Here is a 20,372-nt window from a genome sequence, read left to right on the forward strand (position 1 = left end):
TCTTGTATGATTTTGCAGTGTATTTTTATTCATTTTAACTTGGAGGGAAGGAGAAAAATGCCCACCACCATAGTCGAAGTAAATTAAAGTGCCCTTATTATGCCATTTTGACTACTGCCTTTCATTCAGTGTGTAATGTAGCTGTATGTGAATGCAAACAATCTGCACAGTTGTAAAACCGAAAAGTTACTGTCTCTCAAAAGAAAGAATTGACTCTGAACAGCCTAAACAAATCTTTAGTAATTCAAATCCCACTTCCATGATGGCTACACGTCACAATGTAACACATTTGCATAATGCCCGCCTATGTTCTTCGCTGTCCAGCAGCAAACAACTTGCCCCGCCCTCAAACACGTCATTTTACTGACAACTGCTTCTCTGTTCACAGGGAGTTCAACGCGGGATTCACAAAATGCTTGCTCTTGAAAGATGACCAACTGGCTTCACATAATCACAACCTGTAAGTATGATAAATAATAAATGTTTATATGTTCTATCGAGCGTTCAAAATATGGAAGTATGGCAATAGGCGTATTATTTCTGACATACGCTGTATGCGGTAGACCAATCACAACAGACTGGGTCATCTGACCAATCACAGTATAGTAGGCTAAAGCAAAAGAGGGGCACTGCTTAATCTTTGTACTGCTTCAAATAAATCGTTTGAGAATCGCTTGAATATGAGCTGATATTAACTGCATATTTTGAGAAAACGAAAGCATTGTTTGACCTTGCATGCATGTAAACCTAATGTAGGAGATTCCCAAAACAATATTAGGAACTTAAAAAATTGCATAATAGGGGCACTTTAAATCAGCATAAGAAGCAGTCATTTTAATACTAACATTCATGCATTTATTCATGAGTTTAAATACAAATTAACAAAAATGTCAAGTATCATATTCTTTAAAAACATTACATTTTGTACATGCAAAAAAAACAAACAAAAAAACAAAGGCATCACAGCACTGTGCAAAAAAAAAAGCAAAAATGCACAAACTGAACATTTAAAATACACTAGGAGGCCAAAGAAAAGAGAAAACGGATCTTAAGAACATATTGTAGGTCAGAAAGAAAGCAACGGTAAGAGAGAAAGCAAGCACTACTTACCGTGTGAGGTGGTCCTTAGACGCACACACACTGATAGGCCGAGGGTTCGGCGGTTTGAGGCGCGATAAGGGTGAGAAGCCGGATGTTAGCGATCTGCATGCCACACTCCAGCTGCCTGATATGCTGCCCGGGACTGACTCTACATGTTCATACCTCTATTACCTAATTTCATATGCTACTTTTTTTTTAAATATTTGTTTTGAGACTTACCTATGAATGTGTGAAGATCTTGGTTGGTATATACTTATTATTATTATTATTATTTTTATTACTAATCAACTAAGGATAGTCCTGCATTCCAACTAACACATTTTTTTCTTACTCCCAATACTGAGATGATGTCTTACATTTTCTCCCAGCAGCTGTTAGTGATTTTGAAGCAAAATGCTGATTAAATTTCACAAAGATTTACAGTATTAAAGACATGGACTGAAAACAGACAATATCACACATACAAAGAAACAAACAAACAAACAAACAAACATAGCTGTGATCTGGACACATCATGCTCAAAGAGTGAGGTGGAGGTTTGCATAGCTGGCTTTCTGTGCTCATTCTATACCAATCCCTACGAAAAATATTTCAATGACTGCTTTCTGATAAATCTACTTTGTTTATAACTTTACTTTCTAGCCATTCAAACACAAACATACCATTGTTCACATAATGACTGATGTATGTATGGGTGCACAGTTCTACACGATGTTTGTAGCTGCATGTGGCAACAAAACAATATGAATGTAATGACAATTATGCCTTTACATTTACATATTCATATGTGCCTTATTTAAATGAAATGAGCTATACTACAATGTGCATGTGGCTTTGATGGACACTAAAGTGGCTAAAGCAGTTTCTGATGCCAAAAAGTCACACTATTCTACTCTAATGAGCCAATGAGTTGCGTTTAAGCAGATGTGCTTGATTAATAATGACATGATGGTGTTGGTGACATGATATCAGGCATGTTGTAGAAGATAGGAATGATTTAGATTTCACACCATGCTATTAATTTTTTATAACCGTTAAATGTCTGTGAGATGTATGAACGTGGTGATGATTGTTAAACCACACGTGACAGGCAACACAAATAAAAAACACACAAAAGTGATTCACTCGCTCTAGCTCACACATACACATTGCTGTAGCATATCTCTAGCACACTGACAATACTTGACCATAACGAAGACCACTATTTAAAGCAATATATTTCAGAAGCATCTCAAGACAAGCTTTTTGCTGTCGAAGCTCGCTTTGGCAAAGTTGAACACTGATGTCATTGTTGACTTTCTCTTGCCCCTCTAACTCTACCTTGCGCTTCTCCTCTTTGGCCAGCTGCTCCTCCAGTTGCTGCAGCTGTGCGGCAGAACTGTCACACAGTTGAGTGTAGGTGGCCGTCAGTTCGTCCAACTGGGAGACCACCTGTGCGCGCTCTTCAGGAGACAGCCTAAAGATAAACGTGTTTCATTAATAACAATGTATACATTTGTGTTTGAGTAAGTGCATGCGTATTTAACATTTACTGGTAGTTAGAGGTGGATGTGGATATATTGCAAACTATGGTACACAGAACAACCCCAAGTGGCCAGTGATACTGTTAACTAAAATGATTAAACAAAATCATAATTGACAATCAAAATAAAGATGAAATGAAATAAAATAAAAGATAAATTTCAGATTAGATGTTGCATTGGCTATAGGATTAGGTTAAAGGATTAGTTCACTCCAGAATTAAGGTTTTTGAGCAAAGCATTCCAGGATTTTTCTCCATATAGTGAACTTCAATGGGGATCAACAGGTTGAAGGTCAAAATTACAGTTTCAATGCAGCTTCAAAGGGCTCTACAGCTTAGGAACAAAGGTCTTACCTAGCGAAACGATCGTTCATTTTCTTAAAAAAAAAACAAAAAAACAACAACATACTTTTTTTAACTACAAATTCTGGTCTTGCACTAACTCTGCATCCCTGACTTCACGCATTATAGTCCGTTGGAAAGGTCATGCGTGACGTAGGCGAAATGAGCGAATGTGCAAAGAAAGTCAAACACCCTCTACAAAAAAGTTAAACTATGATATCGAACGATTCTAAAGTTGAAGGAGAAAATGAGATGGAGTTTTCCCTCCCTAACCTACCTTTTTAAACTGGAGTACACAGACGAAGAACTAACCACCTTTCCAACGTGATTATGTAATGCGTGAAGTCGTAGACGTGCAGTGCAGAGCTAACGCAAGATGAGCATTTGTGATTAAAAAATATATACATTTTTATTTTGTTTAGAAAATAATCAACTGTTTCAGTAGACAAGACCCTTATTCCTTGGCTGGGATCATGTAGAGCACTTTGATTTTGCATTGAAACTGCTATTTGGACCTTCAACCCACTCCATTATATGGAGAAAAATCCTGGAATGTTTTCCTCAAAAACCTTAGTTTCTTCTCAACCAAAGAAAGAAAGACATGAACATCTTGGATGACATGGGGGTGAGTTAATTATCCTGAAATTTTAATTCAGGTGTGAACTACTCCTTTCTACTTCTAAACTAAAACTTAAATAAAAATAAATATAAGGTAAATAGAATAGAAACAAAAGCACACAAGATCACTAAAATAAACAAAAATTAAAATGAAAATAGTATTAAAAAAATTAACATAAAATCTAATACAAAATACGAATATTATAATAGTATATAAATAATACTAAAACATCACAAAGGTGAGGTGAGGTAAACAACTCTGAAAATTCAAAAAAAAGAAGCTAAAATTATTTTTTTTGAAATTATTATTTGCCTTTACAAAATTCCAAAAATTTAAATAAAGTAAACATATCTTCAAAATATATAGAAAACAAATTTCTCTTGTATAACTTATTTTTAAATTCTTAACGATTTACAATTTAAATTTAATGCAAAGCCCTGTCTTACATGCTTCACCTTCTGACAGGCTACTTATTTCTGTAGCTATATTAATCAGAAAAAAATAAGTCTAGAGAAAAAAAAAAAAAAAGGTGTTTTTTGTTGTTGTTTTTTGCAAATATGACCTGGAATAAATGCTCTGGCATAGTATTGGTATGAAAAGTCAGAACCACTGTGTGTTTGTATGTGTGTGTATGTGCGTGTGTGTTGAAGGTCATATAGTACAAACTCACTTGCTGGCCTGTTTTGACATCAGGAAGACTTGGGTGCTCCTGATAGCTTCAGCAACTTCCTCTTTTTTAGCTGCTAACTGTTCACTAATAGCCTAGAAGTGACAGAGATACAGTATTTTCAAAGCCACTTAACACATGCAGTCTACTCAGTGTTGACTGACATACTAGCCAAAAAATGAAAATTCTGTCATTAATTACTCACCCTCATGTCGTTCCAAACGGTAAGACCTTCATTTATCTTCAGAACACAAATTAAGATGAAATTTTAACTATTTATTATAACTATTTTAACAATATTTTTACTACCTTTCTGGGCCTTGAACATGTTAGTTGCGTTGCTGTCTATGCAGGGTCAGAAAGCTCTTAGATTTCATCAAAAATATCTAAATTTGTGTTCTGAAGATGAATAAAAGTATTATAAGTTTGAAACAATGTGAGAGTGAGAAATTTATGACAGAATTTTTATTTTTGGGTGAACTGTCCCTTTAAAAATAAATAATATTCTAATAGATAACACTCGAAATGTACCTGCTGTGCAGCAAGTGATGGCTCGGCAGATCTCCCAGCGCGTTCCTGTAGGCCCTTGACCCAACCGAGCAACTCTGAGACCTGCCCCACTCGTGCCTGCCTCTCCTCCTCAACCTCTTTCTGTACCACAAAGGGAAAACATTTTCATTCAACATACATTGTATGATGAAATTTGTGCAGGTATACAGTAGGTAAAAACTGAAATTAGGAGGCTTGCTATTAACGCACCTCTTCCTCCTCTAGTCGCCGTAGTGCATCACTAATATACTTCACATGTTGTGTTGTCAGGGTTACCAGAGCTGTGTAGCGTGTGCGTAAATCCATAAACTAAGGCACAGTAGAAAAATGTGATTAAAACATTAGAAGTCAACATGAAAACTAATATATCAAATTAATGTCATATGAGCCTGGTTTTCCTGCATTTACCTCCTGTGTGATCACATCTGATGAAGAGTGCATCCTCCTCCTTTTCACAGGGGACTTTTGGGTTGATTCAACAAAAGCTCTGAACGTCATAAGCTGGAGTTCATAGTCCTAAGGCATGAAATATAAGACATGGTATGGTAAGGAGAAATATAGTTTGTGAAGCAAGTGTTTATGTTTATATTTCTTCATGATGACTAACAGTGAGTGCTTACCTTAACAGCAGCACAGTACTGTTTAGAGTACATCTGGCATTCATCCAGTTTGACCTGGTTCTGTTCTATCTCAGCCACCAAGGCCTACAGAAGAGCAGATACTGAATTAAACACTGATCTGTTTTACACCACTTGGAGGAATTTGTCAATATCAGTGTCGTATCTCACCGTTTGCTGTGCAAGCTGTTCTGACAAAGCTCTGCTGTCCGTCTGCTCGGGTTGCGTGTTCTCCTGTTTTTCGGTGGTCTCCTCTATCCAGCGGATGAGAGAGCTGTGGCCTTCTCTGTAATGCTGCAGCACCGAACCCAGCACTTCCAGATCTGCTTGCCTGTAGAACAATATGCTTTGTGTTATAATCTGGAATATTACTGAAAATACTGGTAGACATTCTCTCTGACTTCTAAACAACTCACCGTGTCTCCATTTGCCTGCGCACTCCGCTCCACCTCTCTGTGAGTTGTTGTGCTTTCTCTTGATAGCGGTCCAGTTCAGGGCTGCGGTCAGGGTGCAGTTGGTTGAGTTGGTTTCCGACCTCTCTAGCCTGCTGGACCTCTAAACTCAGGCTCTTGAATACGTGATCCTGCTCTTCCAACTCTGAATGCCATTTCTGTAACAGCGTGACATACAGAGTGTGAAATGCAATCAAATAGCCACATTTCCATGTATCTCAGATATGATTTGAACTTCAGGTATATTGAAATTGAACTTTTGCAGCTAGACTGCATGCAACCACCAACCAGAACTGATGTACTGTAATTAAAACTTTGAGCGTGAGGTTAGAATTGACGTTATTTTGCAGTATTCTTTAAACACTATGGTATTCTTTATACGGTGTTTCTGTAAAATGGGAAATTGCGCAGGGTTGCCAGGTTTTCAGAACAAAAGGTTAGGTTCACATTAGGTTAAATACACATTTTTTGGCAGGGTTATCCTGATAAAATTCACATTCCAGGGGCTAAAAATCAAGTTTTTGGGGTTGCTTCAACCCACGGACATGAAAAACAACTTGTGGCAACAGTGTTAAAGTATTCCAATTCCACAGGGAAGCCACAGACTTGGCAACGCTGAGGTTGTGAGCATGTCCAAAATAATTTTGTAATTATAACATCATAATTTGAATTTTAGAAAATCTACTATTTCAGTTGTTTGTGTGGATATATTCATACTTATTATTCGCTCATCTAAGAATAGCAAGTAAGCAAAAGGTAATTGCTTCTGCACAACCAATTTGAAGTTCTGTGCAACTGCCACCAGGGGGCAAAATACAATTTTATTGAATGTAGGAGATGTGTTTCATGATAATTTACTCATTTCCATGTCATCCAAGATGTTCATGTCTTTCTTTTTTTTTCAGTTGCAAAGAAATAAAGTTTTTTTTTTAAGAAAACATTCCAGGATGTTTCTCCATTTAATGGACTAATGGACACAATAGTGGCCAACGGGTTGAAGGTCCAAATTGCAGCTTCACTGTAGCTTCAAAAGGCTCAAAAGCATATAAAGTAATATTTTTTTTAATAAAATGACTAATAGTTTCGCTACACAAGACCCTTATTGCTTGGCTGGAATTGTGTAGTGCTCTTTGAAGCTGCATTGAAACTGCAATTTGGACCTTCATCCCGTTGACCACCATTGAAGTCCGTTATATGGAGAAAAATCCTGGAATGTCTTCCTCAAAAACCTTAATTATTTTTCGACTGAAGAAAGACACGAACATCTTGGATGACTTGGGGGTGAGTAAATTATTAGGAAATTTTCATTCTTAAAGTGAAGTAACAAAGTCTGCATCATGCATCTATTTCTTTTGAGGTAGCAAAATCCTGACCTAAATGTTTTTTAAATAAAACAAATATTGTCTTATCAAACTATCAGATATTACTTTGGCGATTAGTTGGTTTGGTTGAGATATTAGTCAACTACTTGCAATGAATGTGTGACGTGTTTTCAAATCTCACTTTTAACTGCTCTCCCAAGGCCTGGATTGCAGCAGTATCAGCGGGCACAATATCCTCTTCACTCAGTCGACTTTCATACTTCTTCACTTGACTTTCTGCAGCCTGCAGGCTTCTCATCAACACATCAACCGTCTTCAATCTGGCAGATGCAGAGAAACAGACATTCAAATTATGGCTGCCCCTAAGGCTAAACAATGCTTGATGACTAATTAAAGTACATGAATACATGAATTGAAATTACTGTGTACTAACTTTTGCAGATAAACAGATGAGAGCGAGTTGAGTTTCTCTATGTGCTCTACAGCCAGGTTAAGCTCAGAGCGTAGGACAGGCACACTGGAAGAGGTAGGCTTCTCCTCAAAGAAGTTCACGCAGCGACGAGACACCTCACCTAAATCTGACTGAAGTCCTTTCAGATCCTGCTGCAGCTTCTGAAAAACCATAAAGATTCTCCAGATTACATTTTTTTTTAAATATATTAAACTTAAATGACATTTGCAGATTTTAGTCCATGTCTGTTAAATCTGAGGTAATCTTTACAGTAGTGTGGTTATAAAGTTGACAAAATTAACTGATAAATGGCAAATAACTGAAATAAATGTAAGTAAAAGTAAAATGATTTAAAATTAAATTACAGCTATATAGAATTATTAAAAAAGTAATAAAAATGAAAAAAAAAAGCATAACAAAACTACTCAAACTAATATTAAAATGAAATTTGAAAACAAAAAAGCCAAGTCAAAACATCAATACATAATACAATAGTCTATAAATATTACTATAAAAATATTTTGGATCATTATCTAGTCTCATATATACTTTATATAGCTAAAGCTGTAAACTCAATACCTTGTTACAAGTATGGTAGAACCATCACATCTACCACAAAAGACTGCTTTGTAAATAATCTTAACTTATTTTAATTCCTCAGCATATCCAATAGCTCAGAAAAACTTGGTGATGTAAAAGAAATTATATACTATCTTTTTCTAGCGCTTTAGATACGGTTGCTCCTTTACACTTAAGGAAGATTAAGGAAAACAGTCTGATGACGTGGTATAAGGAGCACACCTGCACCCTTAAGAGAGCAGCCTGGAAAATGGAGCACAGCTGGAAGAAAACAAAACTAGAGGTATTTCGTATTGCATGGTGAGAAAGTACCCCATCCTACAGAAAATCCTTAAAAACTGCTAGTTGTGATTACTTTTTGTCTTTTTTAGAAGAAAACAAACACAACCCCAGGTATTTATTTAATACAGTGACTAAATTAATGAAAAATAAAGCATCAACAGTCGTTGACATTTCCCAACAGCACAACAGTACTGACTTTATGATCTACTTTACTTCCAAGAACCATATTTGAAAAGATTGATATTTGATCGCTGTCAGTAACACATACTGCAGTGTTTGAATTTGAAAGGATTTTTGTAGATATTACAGTAATTTCCATAAATGTAGATACTATTTGGTCTGGTTTATTTATGTACTGTATATCAGCTAAAAACTGTAGAGCAGATTGAAACTAATACACAGTTATTAAGGTGAATGACCAGTAGAGGGTGTTGTTGTGCTGCTCACTCCTCACCTCTTGCTCCGCTATGTGAACTGCATTGTCTGTGACGTCTCCTGCTATTGTGCTGGGGTGTGGAGTCTGCATGCCACGCATCAGTCTGCTCTCTGCATCCTCCAGATGGGACTTGATGCTCTGCAGCTCCGAGAGGTAAGCACGAGAGGCCAACTCATCTTTCTCCACTAAAAAACAAAACAAAACTTAGCACCATGTCATATGGTTTAATAGCAAGTAATTAATACAAGCAGTAATCTTCTTACCTGTCTCCAAAGAGACCTGCAGAGTTTGGCAATGTTCACGGCAGTTCTCAGCTTCTTTCTCTAGCTCACGCCGTTCAGTTGGCGTAAAAAGGGAGCTCTCGCGACTGTCCGTAAGGAAATCGGACAAGTGGGCGTCAAGGTTGTCTAAAGCCTGCTGCCTCTCTGCTGGAGCCTGCAAGCGCATCTAGAGAGACAGGGAAATGATTATGGTAAACATCTGAAAGAGTTCTGATAAGAAAGTACTGTATATGGGAAATTGGTAGAACTTTGTGGTACTAACTGTGTCCAGATTCCAGGAGAAAATATTTCGTATGTCTTTCTGCAGGTAGTGCCAGGAGACGACGCTCTTCATGTTAACATGCAGCTGGTGCCATAAAGACATGACATTCTGGTACATCTGCTCCATTCTACACAAAGAGGAAAAAAATTATCTTACATAGTTTATATAGTAGTTCACGTAACAAAAAAAGAACACAACATAACACAAAATGTATGCAATTTTTCTATCTTAAAAGGATAGTTCACCCAAAATGAAAATTCTGTCATTAATTATTCAACCTCATGTTGTTCTAAACCCGCAATACCTTCGTTCATCTTTGGAACACAAATTAAGATATTTTTGATGAAATCCGAGAGCTTTCGGACCCTCCATAGACAGCGACACAGCTACCACATTCATAGTTTAGAAAGGTAGTAAGGACATTGTTAAAATATAAAAAGAAAACAAAAATAACTCAAAGACTGACATGGAAGAGAAGAAATTGATGAATAAAGTCATAATTTTTGTTTTCTTTGCACACAAAAAGTATTCTCGTGGCCTCATACTGACATCACATAGACTATTTTAACAATGTCCTTACTACCTTTCTGGGACTTGAGCATGTCAGTTGCGTTGCTGTCAATGCAGGGTCAGAAAGCTCTCGGATTTCATCAAAAAAAATCTTAATTTGTGTTCCAAAGATGAACGATGGTCTTATGGGTTTGGAAAGACATGAGGGTGAGTACATAATGACAGAAATTGAATTTTTGGGTGAACTATCCCTTTAATAACTGGTCTTTGTGTTATAAAGTGCAATTTATCATTCTAAATAAACAAACAGTATTTCCCCACTGCTATTTTTATATTATCGACATACTATTGTAGTATGTATTAATATTTATATAATATATTATATTATATTATTATAATAATATTTATATATTTTTTTTTATTTTGATTTTTCCCCCCAGTTTTTCATCTAATATTTATATTTTATTTCAGCTTTATTTCAATTAATAAAAACATTTTTAATAGTTTTAGTTTTGTTTAACAATAACTACTTGTCCACCCATTCAGAATTTGACACTAAAATGCTAGGGTAGTTGCTACACAGCTGGTAGCATTGCTAGGCCATCCTTAAGGCATTCTGGGCCAAAGTAAAATGTTTTTTGTGTTTGTTTAATTCATGTCCATAGCATAAATGTAGCATGTTATTTCTATGGCATATATTGTTTCACTCACAAATATGTCACATAACAGAAGACACACGTGACCCCAGGGCCACAAAACCAGTCATAAAGTTCATAGCTATACGAATTACAGATATATTTACTGTAGGAAATTTATAAAATATCTTCATGGAACATGATCTTTACCTAATATCCTAATGATTTTTGACATAAAAGAAAAATGTATCATTTTGACCCATACAATGTATTTTTGGCTATTGCTACAAATATACCTGTGCTACTTAAGACTGGTTTTGTGGTCCAGGGTCACATATTCCTGCATGTGTGTGAGATCCTAATTAACGTGTCTGTAAGGATCTGTGCGCTGTACCTGCTGGCAGTGTCAATGGCCTCCTGATTAGGGGGAGGAATGGTGAAACACACAGATGGCACCATGGCCTCATTTCCTGTAGGACTGATGACCTTCCATTTAGTCCTCTGAGAGTTATCCTCCAGTACACACTCCTCTCCTTTGCTGATCGTGATCTGAGAAAAAGAGAAAGATGGAGAGGAACAAAGATGGAAAAAAAGATGGAAAAAACGTAACGGGTAAGGGAGAGAGGATTTAAAAAATTGAGCAAAAAAGCAGAACTGATGGTCAATGTTGATTAAAAAGTAAAGGGATTCAAAATATTAACCAAAGGATGAGGAATAAAATGTTAATGCTAATGGCCTTCATATGAGCTGAAATACGTGAAATATGAATTTTTGTGAAATAATGCCTTACTGCACTAACATATCTTTCCAACTGACCTGGCAAAAAATAAATAAATAAATACAAATAAAATCAACAGCATTCATCCTATTCATTTTAATGTCAAATTGCAGTTGCATTTACAGCCTAATTTTGCCCAGGCTAACATTAAAACAAAAGGCCATTAATAACCCTCAAGGCAATATAAAATGAAAAGCAAGTGCTTTAAAGGGACAGTTCACCCTAAAATGAAAATTCTGTCAGTAATTACTCATACTCATGTCATTCCAAACCTGTAAGACCTTAGTTCATCTTTGGAACACAAATTAAGATATCTTTGATGAAATATGAGAGCTTTGCATAGACAGCAATGTAACTGAAATGTCCCAGACTCACGACTGTAGTTCTCGTAGCTTCATAAAATTACAGTTGAACCACTAATGTCACATGGACTTTTTTAACAATGTCCTACCTTTCTGCATCTGGGAACATTTCAGTTACATTGCTGTCTATGGAGGGTCAGAAAGCTCTCGAATTTCATCATAAATATCTTAATTTGAGTTCCAAGGATGAACGAAGGCTTTACAGGTTTGGATCAACGTAAGGGTGAGTAATTAATGACAGAATTTTCATTTTTGGGTGAACTATCCCTTTAAGCATATTAAAGGAGAACTCCACTTCCAGAACAACAATTTACAGATAATGTACTCATCCCTTTGTCATCCAAGATGTTCATGTCTTTCTTTCTTCAGTCTTAAAGAAATTATGTTTTTTGGGGAAAACATTTTAGGATTTTTCTCCATATATTGGACTGCTATGGTGCCCCGACTTTGAACTTACAAAATGCAGTTTAAATGCAGCTTCAAACGATCCCAAATGCGTCAATTTGTGATCCAACTGTATTTTCTCCCTCAACTTCAAAAATGATTTCAAAATCATCTTACATCGCTGCAGAAGTTCCGACCCAGTCTTTGCAAAGTGAACATGCAAAGAAGATCAAACACCCTTAACAAAAAAGGTAAAACTGTGAAATAGGATGATTTTGAAGTTGAACATGAGATGGGAGTTTTTCGACATACCCTAACTGTTATGAACTGGAAAAAAACAGAGGTCGGGAAGAGCAAGAGAAGATGAGCATTTGACATTAAAAAGTATATAAACTGTATTATTTTTATGAAAATAACCAATTGTTTCGCTAGATAAGACCCTTCTTCCTCGGCTGGGATCGTTTGAAGCCGCATTTAAACTGCATTTTGGAAGTTCAAATTCAGGGCACCATATCAGTCCATTATATGGAGAAAAATCCTGAAATGTTTTCCTCAAAAAACATAATTTCTTTACGACTGAAGAAAGAAAGACATGACCATCTTGGATGACAAGGGGGGTGAGTACATTATCTGTAATTTGTTGTTCTGGAAGTGGACTTCTCCTTAAAAAAAAACAAAAACAAAACAAAAAAAAAATATGTGAGAGCACTTTCTAGTGTCCCACCTCAACTCTCACCCTATCCCTTGCACACAGAGAACATTATGCTTCGCAATATATCGCGTATTGATAGGAAATTAAAACTGCACCTGCATGATACTAATAAGTACAATAAAATTAAAATGACATCGCAAGTCAACATGCATGACAACATGCCATGATTTACTGGGCTAGGAGAAAAACACTTAATTCACAATATATATGCGCTATTTCACATTGTACAGGACGCCTGAGGTAAAGCAGGGGTCCCTTGTGTGCAGGGCCAGGCCAGAGAGCAAAGGTCAGAGGAGGAGAACGGTCGGCAATAGTACCTGAGAGTTGGCCTTGCCCAGCCCCGCAGACACACATAAAGAGGAAGGGAGAAGGAGGGGAACAGAGAGAAAAAGACGGGGTTAAATGAGGAAAAAAGGAAAAGGAGGAAAATTGGGGGAGGGAAGAGAAAAGGGTGGTGGGACGGGGATAGGAAGGGAGAGAAAGATTACTTTTTGGGCATTTAGCAGCAGACCTCGCCTGACTGAGATAATATGATCAGGAAAAGAAACAGGGCCACAGCTGGGAGAGTAAATGAGTGTTTACAAGTATTTAAATGTACACATCCATTCAAAAAATGACTAATTTCATCATTTAAACAGAATATGTGATGTGTGAATGAAGAGCATCATATATTCAAATTGGCAGATTAGATATGCTACAGCATGTCTGTTCATTACTCATAATACGCCACACCTCCACTTTCCCAGAATTCTCAGCTAATAGCTAAATGGGCAAACACAGGACAGATCTTTTTCCCTTATACTTGCCTTCACAGCTCCAGGGCAGTTTATGACTAAATATGGGCGGATGGACTCTGGCAAGTGCCCTGAGTGGAGCAGATGATGAAAGCTAAAAGATTTTTTTCTTTCAGGTGGGGTAGGAGTGGGCTACAAACGTAAAACTCAGAAAAACTGAATTAAGATCACATAAGATCACTTTTTTTTTTCTTAAAGTGATCTTAGCTCAGTTCTTCAGAGTATAAAGATCAATGCAGGGTTGAGATGTGGAAAGGTAAAGCAAAACAAATAGGTTGTGATGGTGAGATATCTGGAGCATGTTATACCTCTATTTGTCGGTAGTCACAGATGGCACGAATAGGCGTAGTGGTGCCTAGGTTACTATCTGCACTGCGTGGACGGAGCTGGACTACAGACTTGGCTCGGCCTACAAGGCTGGCCACTGTGCTGCGGTATTCAATCAATTGCTCTTTCTCCTCCTGAAAAATAAAATATGTAAGACAGTAAATCAAGCAGCCAAACAGTAGTCAACAGTAGTAAAATATGCAGAGTAACTTGATGTTGCACTGTTAGTAGCACTAATTGAGCAAGAGTCCGAACAAGTATGGTTCAATAAAGTCTTAATTCAATAAATATTTAAATGTATTAATCAGAATATTTCAAATCATTTGTTTTAATTCAGCCTCTGCAAAGTCAGCATAATTGGATTCTCTTCCATCATTACTTGTTTTTCCCATGCGTCATGTCAACCGAACTGAACGTAACTGTGCTTTCATGATTATAAATGTTCATTTTCTCTCACTGAAATAGATTAATGCCTTTCGAAATGGCTTTAAGAAAATGAAAAGCCATCACTGATATTCCTTCCTGGGTTTTTATTTGCTTAGCTTTCATTGTACTAAAATTAATGAGTGTGTGTTATGACACTTCTATGAAAAGCTCATAAGAGATTCATTAGTTCTGACTTTGGGAAGCACAGGCCGACAGGAAGAGCTGATAACATTACGCTCGCTGCAAGAATTTAACGTGATATTAAATTTGACTGCATATCAGCATGGGGTTTGAATTCATCAAAACCTCAGAGAATTTTCAGAGCAACAACGAAGGTGAAATTATGAAAAACATGCCTTATATAACTTTATTTGAAGGATATCAATTGTTACTTGTCATATCAACTGCTGTTTTTTTTTTTTTTTTGTGAGACATCTGTCAAATGCTTAATTAAAAGAATCCCCTGGGAGAACAAGAAAATATGGTTAAAGTTTGTCTAACATAAATATTTTAATTAAACAAATGCATGCCTAATTATAAACACAAACTCAAAATAGAGCTGCAAGCAGTGATTACCGGTGTTTAAACGCTTAAGGCATTTAAGCATATGAGGAAAAATACATCACATATTATTAGCAAGGCTGTACCCAACTAAAACAATTATTAAAAAAACATTTTTGGCAAATCCAGGTAATTTACCATAGAAATATGACGTTATTTAAACATTTATGACAGCAGCAGCTGTGACCAGATTCGCCTTAAAACTTTGTATGCTTGTTTAGAATCATCTGTCGCATGTGCTCAGCACGTTTTGTGAAGTTTTGAGTTTCCCTTTAGGCTTTATAGCATTTTGGGTAAATTTGTACAGGCCCTGATTCTAAACGACCCCGTTATAGCTTCCCAAAGGGTAAATTACAAACTTTTTTTTGATAATAATTGGCCTAGAGAGTCCAAAGAATTGTACTGCAGTGTTTTTTTTTTTCCCAAATTAAGCGATAAACCTAGGACTAGTTCGCAAAAGTAGTTTTTTTTTTATCTTTAGAGCGAAACAGGTGCTTTAGAACAGGTGCTCAAACTTCGTCAGCCAATGGCAGCCATGTTTATTGAGATACGCAAATGTCCTTGTAGACACTTGTGGCACTTCAGACCAAGACCATGCACACCGATGTTCATGTTGATAGGACAGTTGTGCAGTTACAGCTTTTTTATGTTTTTCCATTAAGTTTTTCCAAGGATTTCAAAAACATAAGACACTTGAGCTTGCGACTAATGGTTTAGTTATAAGCGATTTTGTGCTTTTGATTGCTGTAGCGCCCCATCAGGCCGACTGGGGTAAATCTTGGTCACGTTGTAAGCGGTGTGAGTACTACCATCCCTCCAAGTTTCAAATCTCTACAACTTACGATTTGGTCTGTACGATCAGTTTTTCGTGGAGATCGCTGATCCGCGACCATTCTAATAATTACAATAGGTTTTCAGCGCTATGCGCCTGAACCCCTACTAAATGGCTTTTGATGATGCTTGCTTACTTTAATTTTGTAGTAATTATGAGCTAATGCAACAATTCTAGAACATTTTGTAAATGTCATTGCATTGCAAGCAATCAACCAATACCTATTTTTTAAATAAAAAAAAGGTGTAAATTTTAATCGGAAAATGTAGTAATAAAATTATTAAGTACAGTAGATTTTTTACATTTAAAAATAAGCTGTGTAAATAACATTCAGTGCTGCTGGAAAACTAGGAATTAGTGTTATTTTTCTAATTAATTTCATTTAAAAAAAAAAAGAAGATAATTCATCCCAGCTTTGATCTAATTTTTAACTGCATTCATTCCCTTATTAAACTCTAATGCACTTGTGCCAGACTGGGTCTCTCTTCCGTATGGCCAAAGAGGATATGCCCATCGCTTTGCCTGCTCTTGTGCAACTCCTTTCTCATAGTGCCATCTGTCATATGTGAGGACACTCACCACCTCCTGTGCACTCACTGGAACATTCAAATTCCTAAACTAAGTATAACATCATCTACGGTCAGCGCTATTTTAGCATATTCAGAATTTTGATTCAATAAATAAAAATTAAATATTTAAAATATGCTTGTTTTTAAAATAAGAGGGAAGACCCACCATGGAGTCCTGCAGGAGGTCTTCCAGTCTACCGAGTCTGCTGTTTTTGTCACAGGTGTATTGTCTCTTAATAGTGTCTTGTAGCTGACGTAGATAGCTTTCACAGTCCCGTGCATCACTCATAAACTATAAAATAAAAAAATGTAATTAATTGTAATGTTAAAATTGTAATTTTGAATGCTATTCTAATGAAAAGCGTGACTCAGTACCTGGAAGTAGGCAGTGTTGTCCTTGAGATGTTGCTCCACACAAATACAGAGCTCTTTGATCCACTGCCACTGCGTCTGCAGGGCAGCACTGTAGGCCTGTGATCAAAGGGGTCAAAATGTCACTATTACTTTCCGAATCTGATATCAAATGATTTTTACTGAGGTCACTGAGTTAAGATTGTTCATATTGGTCAACAGCTCACCTCAACTGTTTGTTTGGCTGGGTGGTTCTCTTGACATAGGTTGTCAGCTGTCTCTTGGAGAGTGCGCATCACTTCCTGTTTTTCCTCAAGCTCTGACCTCATGTCCTATGAGAGAATAAGGAGAATCTACTTATAACCTTAAATATTATAATAGAAATGTTCATCCACCTTATTTTTCCCGTAAGAGCGGATGCAGCCATTTGTAAAATTTATGGGTCTGGCTTCCGGTCTCATCCGCGTCCAGCTATTTTTAGATGTACAAAGCAGTTAATTTTGCTGCTTGATATTTCAAAGTGCATGTTTTTTAAATGTATTATCTTAATTATGAACACACTGGTTTGCAGTGCAAAAAGTTTTATCGCTTACTGCATGTTGAAGAATAAGGTGGATAAAAAAGGTGCACGAAAAGGCAAAAAAACAATCAGTAAAGGAACATGTAGTGGCCAGAGGTAGTATATCTTACAGCATATTGCTCTCTTTTGGCAGCCATGTTGGTGTTGCTGTCGCTCCAGTCGAAGGCCAGCTCCTCCTCCTCCCTCTCATTGAGCCAGATCAGCTCCTCAGTGCAGTGGGACACAAAAGCTCGAAGGCTCTCTAGGCAACGCAGTCGCCATGACGAATGTTCCTGCGACAACACAAAACAACATTCATAACATTGGCCATATGACACGGGCAACCGCTCAGTCCGATGCTTTACCCGTGGTAAGCAAGCACCCTTGGCGAATTGGCCTTACAGGTCTTTTGAACAATCACATGTTTTCATGGAGAACTGATTCGTTTAATTTAAGGAGACGAGCGTGGGTGTGGATATATTGTCAAGAGCAGGTGTTTTGCAGCACTCTAATGCATGTCACACTCAAGCATTCAGTATTCTGCTTCTTTAAAGACACACTCTGTCACACCCTGATGAGATTAGAGAACAGTAATATCCATAATGCAGTGTATAATGAAGTGAAATACACTCACATATGCCTACTTATCATAATGCTAAAACAGAAAAACTCACCAGCAGTTTGCAGTACTGGTTCTCCAGCTTGGATAGAGTCTCAGAGTAACTGCTACGTAAATTAGGCGAGACCCTTGACTGGGAGAAAGGACATGAAGAAATAAATTATAGCTTATGCAAAAGTGTGCAGTGTGTATTACATTTGCTCTATTCACAGTCTATTCACACCAGTTCTGGATTGCCATGTTGGATGTATACACAGAAAGGTTTAAAGGGGACATTGGATGATTATTTAGAGTCTTCATTAAAAATGTTTGCAACATACTTTGTTTAAAGTTCCTCAATGAGTGTGTTAAACACCCTTTTTACCTTGTCAAAAACAGCTCTGTTCAGAAGACCTTTTTTGGTGCATGTCTCTTTAAAGGGATCATTGGATGCTAAGTTCACTTTTACATGTTGTTTGAACATTAATGTGTGTTGCCAGTGTATGTACATATCTACCCTATAATGATAAAAATCCATGCAGTGGTTTTTAATTAATCTGTAAAAATAATATTCCCTTTTTCAAATCGAGCCATTCTCAGATGCCTGTCGTTGTGGCGTCACACCAACAGAGGCCGCTCCCACGATAGTTGATTGACATGAGCGTCTTAACTCAGATCAGTTGTAACAGTCCGCCCTCTTTGTTTCGATGCCGGAGCAGGGATGTAAGTTTGACAAGAATATCTCCGATTGAGAGATTGAGGTGTTGTGTTGCTGGATGTAATAACGAACATAGTGGTTGCCATTTACTCCTGACATCTGAGCTGCTAAAGATGCAGTGGATTACGTTTATTTGTGAAGGGAATGCACCTCCCAATCTACATATATCCGTCTATGTTCGCGCGAATCATTTGTGATCCAGCTTCATTTACAGCAGAAGTGAGTAGAAGGGTTTTTTTATGAATCTTTGCGATCTCCTTTCCTAATAATGTGCTAGTTAGCAAGTTTAGCGGCTAAACATGGCTAAAGTAAACAGGCTCGTCACTCCACAGAGAGAAGAGAGGGGCAGGGCGAGCAGAGCTCATTTGCATTTAAAGCAGCCTCAACCAGAATGGGATGATTTTTGCAGAGCTGATTTTGGCAAGGTAAAAAGGATGTTGTTTTACACTACCATCGAAAATTTTTAACCAAAGTATATTATAGACTTTTCATTAAGACCCTAAAGAATCATATCAACTTGTGGAAAATGGGCCTTTAAAGGTGCAGTACGAATTGCTGACAACTAGCGGTTTAAATGGCTACCGTTATTGCAGTCCAAATTCACAATGTTTTTTTCAAATCTAGAAACTAGGAAAGAAGTATTGTAATTTCCCTACTGTAGTGTAAAGCAAATATAATATACCTATAAAATATTCATTTTCATTTATTTTACAGTGCAACTGTTTTACAATATATGGCTATTACTGTTATAGGAATAACAATAATATAAAATTATTGTTGTTATTATTATTATTATTATATTCTTTGTTTGGCTTCCTAAAACACCAGTTTGAATGTAATCTGGACAGAGACAGTACAGCACAAATCAAAAGAGGGTTGAGTCCCCTTTAAAGTTCAGTTACAAATTGACTTTTTTTCTGACTTAAGCTTTCTTTGTTAAGAACATGGATTGGAACTCTAGTGCATTAGATTGAATAATTTCACTTTTAAATTGTACAAAATTTTATTTTTTTCCCCCAAGTCTTCATTTGTTTTTTTTGTTTTTTTAAATATTGCAATAATATTGTATTGTGGACTTCATATCATGATATTATCGTATCGTGAGATTTTGATATCATTACATCCAGACTTCACACAAAGTCAAAAAGCTTTGCATTCCAGTTTTGTGTGGAATCTGCACAAGACAGGATGGGGATGGTCATGTTGCCTGAAGCTGAAACTACATCAGAATTTGTGTGAAAGACCTCATAGTTCATGTACCTCATAGTTTCGAGCCTCTTTGAGGCTATTCAGAAGATCTTCCACTGCTGTGTGAATGATGTGGTGGTCTTGCAGGTGCTGTTCTACAGATGGCAGATCAGAACCCCACTCGGCTCGCTGCAGCAGGTCCTGCGTCTCTTCCACCCACCCCAGCAGCTCATAGATGAAGCGCAAACTGCCTTCGTCCTCAGATGAAGACATGGCTACCAGGTCTGCGCGAGACATCGGCCGTCTGAGCAGGGATGCCACAGCACCCACTGCTCCCAGAAGTGTCTGTGCTCCCAGTGTAGCCAAACCGCCTGGGGAACCCATCTGACCCGCATGCTCTCCCAGCAGACCCCCTGTGGAGAAATGACCCTTCCTGTACACACTGGCACACTGCAGGCGCAAAGAGACCAGCTCCTCCTGCAGACATGACACCCTACAAAAGAGAAATGATATCTGTTAGGGATAGTTCACTAAAAAAAAAAGAAAATTCTGTCATTAATTGTTCACAGTCATGTCATTCCAAATC

The 20,372-nt window shown here is 37.2% G+C and overlaps 1 protein-coding gene across 1 annotated transcript in view; it reads right to left on the reverse strand.

The window, feature by feature from the left end:
- Nucleotides 1-20,372, reverse strand: part of macf1a (microtubule actin crosslinking factor 1a) — a 213,889-nt gene that overhangs the window by 87,092 nt on the left and 106,425 nt on the right. The window contains 21 exon segments of the mRNA XM_051136559.1: nucleotides 2,422-2,557; nucleotides 4,255-4,346; nucleotides 4,783-4,902; nucleotides 5,011-5,109; nucleotides 5,209-5,316; nucleotides 5,421-5,504; nucleotides 5,589-5,748; nucleotides 5,834-6,027; nucleotides 7,373-7,511; nucleotides 7,625-7,803; nucleotides 8,958-9,124; nucleotides 9,203-9,386; nucleotides 9,483-9,609; nucleotides 11,022-11,176; nucleotides 13,966-14,118; nucleotides 16,539-16,664; nucleotides 16,748-16,843; nucleotides 16,951-17,055; nucleotides 17,414-17,575; nucleotides 17,957-18,034; nucleotides 19,859-20,279. Of these exon segments, the coding sequence (XP_050992516.1) occupies nucleotides 2,422-2,557; nucleotides 4,255-4,346; nucleotides 4,783-4,902; nucleotides 5,011-5,109; nucleotides 5,209-5,316; nucleotides 5,421-5,504; nucleotides 5,589-5,748; nucleotides 5,834-6,027; nucleotides 7,373-7,511; nucleotides 7,625-7,803; nucleotides 8,958-9,124; nucleotides 9,203-9,386; nucleotides 9,483-9,609; nucleotides 11,022-11,176; nucleotides 13,966-14,118; nucleotides 16,539-16,664; nucleotides 16,748-16,843; nucleotides 16,951-17,055; nucleotides 17,414-17,575; nucleotides 17,957-18,034; nucleotides 19,859-20,279 (3,085 nt within the window).

This window comes from Labeo rohita, chromosome 19 (genome assembly GCF_022985175.1).
Source record: "Labeo rohita strain BAU-BD-2019 chromosome 19, IGBB_LRoh.1.0, whole genome shotgun sequence".
In the NCBI taxonomy this organism is placed as follows: Eukaryota; Metazoa; Chordata; class Actinopteri; order Cypriniformes; family Cyprinidae; genus Labeo; species Labeo rohita.